At 41.2% G+C, this 12,033-nt stretch overlaps 1 protein-coding gene across 4 annotated transcripts in view; it reads left to right on the top strand.

Annotated features, from left to right (window-relative positions):
* The window catches only part of DGKK (diacylglycerol kinase kappa), a 345,826-nt gene that overhangs the window by 144,036 nt on the left and 189,757 nt on the right, over positions 1–12,033 (top strand). The window contains exon 1 of one of the 4 annotated variants that reach the window (XM_040405536.1): positions 10,228–10,644. The exons of the other annotated variants lie outside the window; for them this stretch is intronic. Within the exon in view, the coding sequence (XP_040261470.1) occupies positions 10,609–10,644 (36 nt within the window). The 5' untranslated portion in view covers positions 10,228–10,608. Of the gene's footprint in view, positions 1–10,227; positions 10,645–12,033 lie in introns of those variants that run through there. 4 annotated transcript variants of the gene reach the window in all.

The following is a 12,033-nucleotide window of genomic DNA, read 5'->3' as shown; positions in this document are numbered from 1 at the left end:
GTATGTATAGAACTACAAGTCCCAGCTGTATAATGATACTGCTAAGGGAGTGAATACAAGAGCTGCCCTGAGTGACATGTCTGCCTGCTGGGAGACTCAGCAGCATGTTGTATGTGTAGGACTACAAGTCCCAGCTGTATAATGACACTGCTAAGGGAGTGAATACAAGAGCTGCCCTGAGTGACATGTCTGCCTGCTGGGAGACTCAGCAGCATGTTGTATGTGTAGGACTACAAGTCCCAGCTGTATAATGACACTGCTAAGGGAGTGGATAGAAGAGCTGCCCTGAGTGCTGGGAGAATCAACAGCAACTTGTAAGTGTAGAACTACAAGTCCCACCTGTATAATGACACTGCTAATCCACACAGGATCTTCCCCCTACCTTCTTGAGCAATGCTCTCTCTAGTCTGTCAGCTCTTGTGCCCAGAATTGTCACTGCCTGCAGCTACCCAGTCTGTGCAGCTGAAGGGGTTAAGAATCCTAGGAGAGAGCAGACAGTGAAGGGGGCGTGGCCAGCACAGTGATGTCTCGTTTACAGGCTTGTAATCATACTTTATCAGAGCAGGGAGAGAAGCTGACATCACAGGTCATGTGACCCTCAGTCAAATCTGATAAACCAGGCACTGCAGATAAAGTGAGTTAATTGTAAAGTTGTTACATTTGCCTAGTTAGGAACATAGAAAGAACAAAAAAATAACTCGGACAACCCCTTTAATCATGTCCAACCTGCTGTTCTGTTCATTTTTCAGAGGGACTGAGGTCACCATTCTCATGATAGTTGTTGGTCCTACTGCTGGGACCCCCACCAATCTAATTGTTATCTCCTGTCCTAGGGGTTAACTTACTACAACAGAATACCTCTTTAAGGTCATAGGAACATTTCAATTTTTTTAACCTACAGATAATAATAGTCCACAGTTGCCTGCTTCTTTGTTTGCTTCACTCTGTGAATACTACTTGTTAAATTCATTGCACAGGCTCTAGCGCTTAATCCCTTAAAAGGGTACTCCAGGAATACAGATTTTTCAGCAAATGCCCCAGCCGCCTCTGTAAACAGAAGATTCATACTTACCTGCTCCCTGCTGCTTTAGTTCACTGATGTGTCCATGTTCCGATGCCCGGCTTCTTTTCTTCTGCCACTGCATGGGCATGATCACATGCTCCAGTGCAGCCAATGACTAGCTTCAGAGGGGATGTGTCACTTTTGGCCAGGTAAGTATGAATCTTCTATTTATGGAGGCAGGCTGTGGACATTAGATAAAAATGTCTTTATTCCCATAGAACCCCTTTAAGAACTGGACCAATTTTTATTTTAACACTGCAATTTTTTCCTTCATGCCTTCAAAGAGCTTAAACTTTTTCAATTCTTTTTTCACATAGCCATCATGTGGGAAAAGTAGCGTTTTTAATTGCACTATTTAATTTACCATATCGTATTGGAAAAAGGGAGAAATTAGTTGTGGGGCAAAATTTTAAAATAAACATTATTTTTTTCAACATTTTTGTTTTTGCAATACAGATGACAGGGATGCTTTCCAATAAATCTGCATTATTACACAAATCTGGTTAAAAATATAGAATGTTTATTGTATCTCATATTAATACAATACAATACAAATATAAATTAATACAATACAAATAAAGAATAAGAAATAGAATATGGTATAGACACTATCAAATATAATCAGTGAAAACATTCTATATTTGGTTGCATATATGTAGATAATTCTGGTCCATGAGACAAAGAGTAACTCACTAGTGGGCCCTTGATTTTAGAGAACTTGTAATACAATCATAAAATATCAGGGTAAATAATAGTTGTTAATCTAAAGTCTATTGATATAAGTACACTGTTGGCAAATAATTTATTTGTAATTTAGGTGTTAGTATCCTGCTGACTGCATCCAAATGCTGCCCAAAAAGTTAATGTTGCCACTTGTGAATAGTGCACGTGTGGATTAGGCCTCTTTCACACTTGCGTTGTTGGGATCCGGCATGCACTTCCGTTGCCGGAGGTGCCTGCCGGATCCGGAAAAACGCAAGTGTACTGAAAGCATTTGAAGACGGAACCGTCTTCCAAATGCTTTCAGTGTTACTATGGCACCCAGGACGCTATTAAAGTCCTGGTTGCCATAGTAGGAGCGGGGAGCGGGGGAGCGGTATACTTACAGTCCGTGCGGCTCCCCGGGCGCTCCAGAATGACGTCAGAGCGCCCCATGCGCATGGATGACGTGATCCATGTGATCACATGATCCATGCGCTTGGGGCGCCCTGACGTCACTCTGGAGCGCCCGGGGAGCCGCACGGACGGTAAGTACACTGCTCCCCGCTCCCCACTACACTTTACCATGGCTGCCAGGACTTTAGCGTCCCGGCAGCCATGGTAACCACTCTGAAAAAGCTAAATGTCGGCTCCGGCAATGCGCCGAAACGACGTTTAGCTTAAGGCCGGATCCGGATCAATGCCTTTCAATGGGCATTAATTCCGGATCCGGCCTTGCGGCAAGTGTTCCGGATTTTTGGCCGGAGCAAAAAGCGCAGCATGCTGCGGTATTTTCTCCGGCCAACAAACGTTCCGTTCCGGAACTGAAGACATCCTGATGCATCCTGAACGGATTACTCTCCATTCAGAATGCATTAGGATAATCCTGATCAGGATTCTTCCGGCATAGAGCCCCGACGACGGAACTCTATGCCGGAAGACAATAACGCAGGTGTGAAAGAGCCCTTAGATAATAATGTTCACTGCATTCATATATTTCTAGCCATTAATTCCACTGTTCTGTGAATGTTCCTAGTTGAATTATGAATTTGGCAGCATAGCATTCTGTGATACATCCTCAAAACAATTAGTAAAAGTGCAGTTGCACTAATAATATATCAAAAAGTGGCGACATAGTAGCGCCTCTTATCTACTCCTGACTGCTCTGTTTGCCGGGAATCCGATTAGGTCTAGATAGTTCAATGGATGATGACAGTGTGTGGGCACCGCTGATCCTTCCACCTCCTCACTAGTTCTGCTTGCTCCAAAGCAATGAGAGTAACTAGCTGTGGCATATATACTTTTTTGACATGTATATTATACCAGATGTGTTTCAGAGCATTCTCCTATACTATTTGTAAACATTATTTTTTATTGTAATTATTAGTCCCCTTAGGGGAATTGAATATGCAATCTTCTGATCATTTGGACCAGCTTACTGTGGCAGGCCTAGGAGCCTTCAAAACCTCCTAGGCTGCCAAAATAACTGATCGGAAATCCTTGATTTTGCATCAGGGGCTTGAATCAGGAGACAGAGGGAGACCTTCCCTCTGACTAAGGCCTCTTTCACACGAACGTGTGCGCTCTGTGGCCGTATTGTGGACCGCATTTGCGGATCTGCAATACACGGGCGCCGTTCCGTGGGCATTCCGCATCACAGATGTGGACCCATTCACTTGAATGGGTCCGCAAATCCGGATATGCGGAACGGAAGCACTGAACGGAACCTAACGGAGGCACTATGGAGTGTTTCCATGGGGTTTCGTCCCGTACTTCCTTTCCGCAAAAAGATAGAACATGTCCTATCTTTTTGCGGATCGCGGACCCATTAAAGTGAATGGGTTCGTGATCCGCTGCGGCTGCCCCACGGTTGGTGTTCGTGCATTCTGCGTCCTCCGAATCTCCTGCTTTCTTCACAGTTAGATTGCCGTAATCTCGCGATCAGCGAGCTCGCGCATGCGCAGTGCCGGTATAGTGTTCCTTCCCTGTGCTGGCATCAGCCTCAGGGAAGGAACTGCGCATGCGTGAGCTCGCTTATCGCGAGAATACGGCAATCTAACTGTGAAGAAAGGAGGAGATTCGGAGGACACAGGCGGTGCTGGGCTCCTTCACACTGGGGCGTGGTTGGGCTCCAAGAAGGTTAGTACAGCCCCTTGGGCTCCTTACCAGGCTAATTTACATATCTATAAAATCATTTTTTAAACACAATAAAAGGACACAGCTTTATGGGACAGGTATATTGTGGACATGCTAGCGGCGATCTAGCCGTGCATGTCCGCAGCTCTATAGGCTAAAACGAGGTGACAGAATCCCTTTAAGTACTCACAGGTACAATGTGAAAAATATAATGACAACATCTCTGACACAAAAATGGCCATATATGAAACAGAAAAGACAATGTAAAAGTTTGATCAGTACTTTAAATAAATCAGTAGATCAAAAGGCTTCAGAATAAACCTGTAAAAGCTTCTACCTGTCAACTCCTGAGCCATCACATTATCAATATGCTACATGCGCTATATGCGCTCTTTTTATCCTGGTGCCTACATAGATTGTGTATCTACCAACAGACCTTATGGTTTAGAGACTTGCAGCATCTGTTCATCTCATACTTGATGAACCACGTGGATATCACCACCTGGGGAAACGCGTCATGAAGACAAGATATTAGCAGGGACATTCAGGGCTTGTCAGGGTTTAGCCACCGATAAGTGGGGTCGCCCCTGTCGGAGCGGGTGCTCCGCTTTCAGGCAGGGATACCTGTGGAGTCACCCTAGGGATTTTATTTCTTCCCCACCCCATTTATTGGCTGCTACCCCTGAGGACTGCCACCCACTGATATCAACTAACGGTGAGTCTTGGTTAAAACCGTGGTCTTCTGCAATAGAACGCTATATACCATATGCAGTTGATTATTATCCCATTGCCCATGCTAATCTCTTGTTGATTGTGCCTGCACATCAATCCATTGTGTGGGCTCAGGATATATATTTTTTTAATGTTGATGTATTGTGTACACATATACGTGTCAGTTTTGGGGATTTATATATTTTCATTTTAATTGTATTCAGTAAAAGTAAAATTTTAGGGGTTTCTTTTCAGTCATTTGTTTTCAATATGCTACAATCCTATAACCCACAAAAAGACACCAGAGTCTTTATAGCTCAAAATATAAAAAAAAATCTTTATTGAATAATTACATATATTATGTAACATGATTAGCAGAGATGCAAAACCACAATGAAAAAAGTGTGGTTCCCCTAAAAGGATGGTATGACAGTATAATAACAATTAATTATCTATAGGAGTAGCTATAAGCAATAAAAAATCTGTTAGTCCAGTGTAACATGAGCAAATAATTGCTAAATTACAATAAAAGGCAGATGCCAGGACATGTAAACATAGTCTCCGATTTTTGAAAAGAGGCAAACTCCTACACAAACAAGTAACCAATAAATAATAAAGTGACTACATACCCATCAGAGCACAGTACCCCAGAGGAAGGCTTTGCCGAAACGTGTGTTGCGGTGTGCAGTTCTCCTGAGGGTACTGTGCTCTGATGGGTATGTAGTCACTTTATTATTTATTGGCTACTTGTTTGTGTAATAAAGATATTTTTAATATTTTGAGCTATGAAGACTCTTTTTGTAGGTAATTATATTAGTATAGAGTTGGCTCTATTTGAAGGGTTTGCAAATTTTTTTTTTTTTTTGGTCAATATTTTTATGTATAACCTTTTTATAATAATCCAATAACCCAGTATGGCTATGTTACAAGAAAATTGAGGCCCAATACCCTAATATCATTAGATCCGTAAAAAGGATTCGGACCTGACATATATCAATAACTAAGGTTCAAGGGGTTTTTCTGGTAATAATTATATTTTATGTAATGCCCCCAAGCCTGCCTTCTGAAAAATAAGATTAAGGCCTCATACACAGGACCGTTGTTCTGGTCCGCATCCGACCCGCAGTTTTTGCGGCTCAGGTGCGGACCCATTCACTTCAATGGGGCCTCAAAAGATGCGGACAGCACTCAGTGTGCTGTCCGCATCCGTTGCTCCGTTCCGTGGCCCCGCAAAAAAAATATAACATGTCCTATTCTTGTCCGTTTTGCGGACAAGAATAGGCATTTCTCCAATGGGCCGCCTGTTCCATTCCGCAAATTGCGGAAGGTACACGGGTGGCTTTCGTGTTTTGCGGACCGCAAAAAACTGAACGGTCGTGTGCATGAAGCCTTACACTTACCTGTTCTCCACTGCTTCAGTCCTCTGTGCTGCCTCTTCTGTCTCTATCTTTCAGCAGTGCATGGGTATGGTCACATGCATCACAACAGCTAGTGACTGTTTTTAGAAGTGATATGGCATTACCGCTGAAGCCAGTCAATGGCTGCAGAGGTGCATGTGACGATGCCCATGGCCAGACAGATGTAAACAGTGCGGGGACTGGAAAATGGTGGCAGACTAGGAACAGAGCGGTATGGAGCAGGTAAGTATGAATTTTTCTTTTTCAGGAGGCAGACTGCAAGCATAGTTGCAATTTACTCCAAAATAAAGACAACCCTTCTCAATGGGATGAATTACAGAAGTCCAGAAAAATGTCTTCCACCATGATCACTACTTTATGTCATATACCTAAAAAAAAATGCTATAAATGATATCACAGTACAGAGATAATGAACATAATGATGTCAACGTACTGAAACAATTAAAAAAGTGATGTCACAGCACAAGGATAATAAAAGCAGTAATGCCATAGTTTAGAGATAATAAACACAATGATCTCATATAATAAACACAGTGATGTCATAGTACAGAGATAATGAACAGTGATATAAACAGTACAGAGATTATAAACATAATCATGTCACAGTACATAATAATAAGCACCGTCATGTCATAGTACAGAGATAATAAACACAGTGATGTTATAGTACAGAGATAAAGAACAGTGATATAAACATACAGAGATTATAAACATAATCATGTCACAGTACAGGGATAATAAACACTGTGATGTCACAGTACAGGGATAATAAACACCGTGATGTCACAGTACAGGGATAATAAACACAGTGATGTTATAGTACAGAGATAAAGAACAGTGATATAAACAGTACGGAGATTATAAACATAATCATGTCACAGTACATAATAATAAGCACCGTGATGTCACAGTACATAATAATAAACACCGTGATGTCACAGTACAGGGATAATAAACACAGTGATGTTATAGTACAGAGATAAAGAACAGTGATATAAACAGTACGGAGATTATAAACATAATGATATCACAGTACAGAGTCAATGAATATATGGATGTCACAGTATAGAAATCATTAACACAGTGATGCCACGACACAAGAATAATGAACACATGATGTCACGGTATAGGGATAATGTAATCCGTTACAAAGCAGGAATTATACAGTGATGTGGGTGATATGTACACAGTGATGTCATCCTGTATATAGAGTAACTATGGGAATCGATATAGAATTTAGAATGGAGATACATTCTCTTTTCTATGCCACTTTACATACATCTCACCACTATCTCTGTATGCTGTCACAAGGGTGTCACAACCTATCGTCAGAAGGTCGCAGCGGGTGGCTACTCACTCGGTTTCAAGAGATCGTTCCATGACCTAGTGGTGGGAATGGATTCTGGTCCAGGTTTTTCTGCTTAGGTCTGCAATCCTTTTTGTCCCATTTAGGAATCTGTAGCTTTTCCTCTCAGCTGTTCTCTGTCAGCCACTCCTAGCTACTATATACAGGGAGTGCAGAATTATTAGGCAAGTTGTATTTTTGAGGATTAATTTTATTATTGAACAAGAACCATGCTCTAAATGAACCCAAAAAACTCATTAATATCAAAGCTGAATATTTTTGGAAGTAGTTTTTAGTTTGTTTTTAGTTTTAGCTATTTTAGGGGGATATCTGTGTGTGCAGGTGACTATTACTGTGCATAATTATTACGCAACTTAACAAAAAACAAATATATACCCATTTCAATTATTTATTTTTACCAGTGAAACCAATATAACATCTCAACATTCACAAATATACATTTCTGACATTCAAAAACAAAACAAAAACAAATCAGTGACCAATATAGCCACCTTTCTTTGCAAGGACACTCAAAAGCCTGCCATCCATGGATTCTGTCAGTGTTTTGATCTGTTCACCATCAACATTGCGTGCAGCAGCAACCACAGCCTCCCAGACACTGTTCAGAGAGGTGTACTGTTTTCCCTCCTTGTAAATCTCACATTTGATGATGGACCACAGGTTCTCAATGGGGTTCAGATCAGGTGAACAAGGAGGCCATGTCATTAGATTTTCTTCTTTTATACCCTTTCTTGCCAGCCACGCTGTGGAGTACTTGGACGCGTGTGATGGAGCATTGTCCTGCATGAAAATCATGTTTTTCTTGAAGGATGCAGACTTCTTCCTGTACCACTGCTTGAAGAAGGTGTCTTCCAGAAACTGGCAGTAGGACTGGGAGTTGAGCTTGACTCCATCCTCAACCCGAAAAGGCCCCACAAGCTCATCTTTGATGATACCAGCCCAAACCAGTACTCCACCTCCACCTTGCTGGCGTCTGAGTCGGACTGGAGCTCTCTGCCCTTTACCAATCCAGCCATGGGCCCATCAAGACTCACTCTCATTTCATGAGTCCATAAAACCTTAGAAAAATCAGTCTTGAGATATTTCTTGGCCCAGTCTTGACGTTTCAGCTTGTGTGTCTTGTTCAGTGGTGGTCATCTTTCAGCCTTTCTTACCTTGGCCATGTCTCTGAGTATTGCACACCTTGTGCTTTTGGGCACTCCAGTGATGTTGCAGCTCTGAAATATGGCCAAACTGGTGGCAAGTGGCATCTTGGCAGCTGCACGCTTGACTTTTCTCAGTTCATGGGCAGTTATTTTGCGCCTTGGTTTTTCCACATGCTTCTTGCGACCCTGTTGACTATTTTGAATGAAACGCTTGATTGTTCGATGATCACGCTTCAGAAGCTTTGCAATTTTAAGAGTGTTGCATCCCTCTGCAAGATATCTCACTATTTTTGACTTTTCTGAGCCTGTCAAGTCCTTCTTTTGACCCATTTTGCCAAAGGAAAGGAAGTTGCCTAATAATTATGTACACCTGATATAGGGTGTTGATGTCATTAGACCACACCCCTTCTCATTACAGAGATGCACATCACCTAATATGCTTAATTGGTAGGAGGCTTTCCAGCCTATACAGCTTGGAGTAAGACAACATGCATAAAGAGGATGATGTGGTCAAAATACTCATTTGCCTAATAATTCTGTACAGGGTGTATTCTCCCTTTCTGCTTCCCTTGTTGCCAGATATAGACCTTCTTTCCAGATCTTCTATTCTGACCTCTGGTGGAGTTGCTGTGGAGCTGTTGGATCTCTGGTTCACTCCTGTTGTTGTCTCACTTCTGGGATTGTTTATTGTGTTGTTTGTCCTTTCCCTGTTGTTACCCTAGGTGTCAGTGGTGAGGACTAGTGCTCCTACCACCCTACTCACTACCTAGGGCTTATTTCAGGGTAAGCCAGGGACGAGGCATGTGATCGGCGTACGGGTTAGCAGCCCATCTAGGGACATCATGGCAGCCAGTTGCCAGTGCCAGGTGAGCTAGGGGTTACCACTCCTCCCTCTCCCTAGTGAAAGGGTACTCCCCTTCCCTCCCCTCTGTGCCACACTTCTGTTACCTGCCATATCAGACGTGATACATGCATGCTCATACAGAGAAGGCTGTCCATCACCAATTATGACTGCCTATATGACTCCTAAGGATAGAAATAGCAGGGATGTAAAATACAAGTTATTTCTATAAAACTATGTAATCATCTGCTCAGCTCCTCCTGCTCGGTACTATGTTGCCCACAGATAAAACTGCTTATACAATGTGTCAGTCTTAAAGTCTTAAATGTTTTGTTTCATATTTCCTGTTCATTTCCTTATCCCAGTTGCAATAGAAGTAATTCATTAGCATTTTCTGGAGTTACTGCTGTCTTCATGCGAGAATATTTTGTGTATATGGCACAAGTACTGTACATCTATTTTAATTACCGTATATTTATTAAGATTTCCATTTCCAAGGCAATTTATAATTCAAAAGTGAAAAAATGTTGCCACAACAAAAACAGGAAAATGTCAATATAATTACTGGTAAAATAAAGATAATTATTAAATGTCTTACTTCGAATACAGTACTATATGGCAATTTGTAAGTTTTAGGCTGAAAAGTTAGAATCAAATTGAGTGACTGATCTTCTAAGACATTGGCTGAATTCTCATGACAGTAGTTTACAGTCTTGTCTATCTGGTCTAACTGGCAATTTAATCTTTCACCTCAGACATCTATTTTTAGAACTGCCACACCTCTGCCTTCCCTTTATACAACTTCCTTATTTACCTGCAAGGTAAGTTCAGTAAGACGGCAGATCAGACATTTCTTGCCATACTATCATTACAGAAGAAAGAAAGCAAAGATTTGTTTCTTGCAATGTTCATGGCGACTCGTCAGGTTCCAGTTATCATGAGAACAAGGCATGAGTAATCAGTGGACTGTGATCCCACCAAACGTACTGTGTAAAGCAGTAGTTCACACAGCAGTATGAGACAGCTATGGATGGAAGAGTGTTAATGACTTTTGTGGTCTCAGGAAAACAGAATCTCACTCTTCAAGGTGCGGAATCAACTATGAACTAAATGACCAATTCAATTTTAATTCCTGATTTTAATTCTTGGGGAACTAAGGACGACCTGTATTCTGGAGGCCAACATCTCTGAAAGTGTATGTACAGTGACGTCTAACAGTGGTGGACATCATGTTAGAGAAGAACCTGGACTATCCTTTCATTAAGGTCTGATATTTAATAACTATTATAGATGCCATCTACACTGCAAGTAATGTTTATTACATTTGCACTGTAATTCAATATTTTAACATTTTTACAGAAAAGTTTTTGATTAGATGTAATTGCCAGTAGATTACATATATAGTGTGGAAAGAACAATATTAAAAGGGTTGTCTTATTAAGACAACTAATTTTTATATTGAATCCTACTGAAAAATCATCTGCTTTTACATGATGAACTATTTGAAAATTTCAAGTGAATGTTGTCCTTGTAAACATTGACAGGTCAGGTCCACCAGAGTAAGAACAGCAGCTCTCCACTGTGACCAAATTGATGGAGGCAGTGGCTAACCTGGGTACATAGGGCCCACCAGAGGATCTAATTCTAAGGGCCAACCATATATTTAAATAAAAAATTCTTCATTGTATATAATATACTGTATATAGTAGATCGTGCAATATTCATTTTTTGGGATATGGGGGCCTATTAGTGATGTATCCCACCATATGTCCAGTCAATGAAGTATGTAATAGACTCTGGTCAGAAGTATACTGGGGATTCTCCTGATGTATTGCTCACATTTTTGTCATATGTTTAATGTATACAAAAAATGTATATGTTAACTTATACATTTTTTGCAGCACTCTGCAGGATGGAAAAGAATAGTATACTGCACTTTTCCATCCTACAAGGTCCAGCAAAAAACATATACTGTATATTAATTTAGACTTTTTTTTTTCTTCAGTGGAACTGTATGGTGACAGGTTCCACTGTATGGCATCTGTCAGAGGCATCTGTTAACATATACTTTTTTAATACGTTAAATGTATGACAAAAATGTGATGTTAACCCAGCCTAACACATGCTCTTAATTGAATCTATGCAAATAAAAATGTTAAACTTACTGTTAAACTTCATATCATAATACACACTTTAGCTGCTGCAGAACCTCATAATACACACTTCAGCTGCTCTAGAATCTCATAATACACCTCAGCTGCTGCGGAACATCACAATACACACCTCAATATTACACGTTGGAATACAACAACAGAAGAGGATTCAACTCACACTTTGCTGTAACTGCTGATGCATGGACACGCAGAGCAAACACTGGGAGGAAATAAGGAGCACCCAGTGCAAGTACTAACATTTTATAAATGAGAGGACCTTTCATGTTTTTTTTAGTTTAGATCAATACCTTACCTTGTGGGGTACCCCCCCCCTCCGATGCTTCCACCCTGCCTATTTTTTTTTCAAATATTGCTCCTACGCTCTGCTGTGCTCCTCTGCAGTTTTCCCGCTCAGTATGCTAATACTGAGCATCGGTACAGGGAGGAGGAGACGCCAGGGTTTCTCATTGGGCGTCTCCTTCTCCCTTGCAGTGCCGCCAT

Source organism: Bufo bufo, chromosome 8 (assembly GCF_905171765.1).
Source record: "Bufo bufo chromosome 8, aBufBuf1.1, whole genome shotgun sequence".
Classification (NCBI taxonomy): Eukaryota; Metazoa; Chordata; class Amphibia; order Anura; family Bufonidae; genus Bufo; species Bufo bufo.
This window is presented reverse-complemented; position numbering and strand designations above follow the sequence as displayed.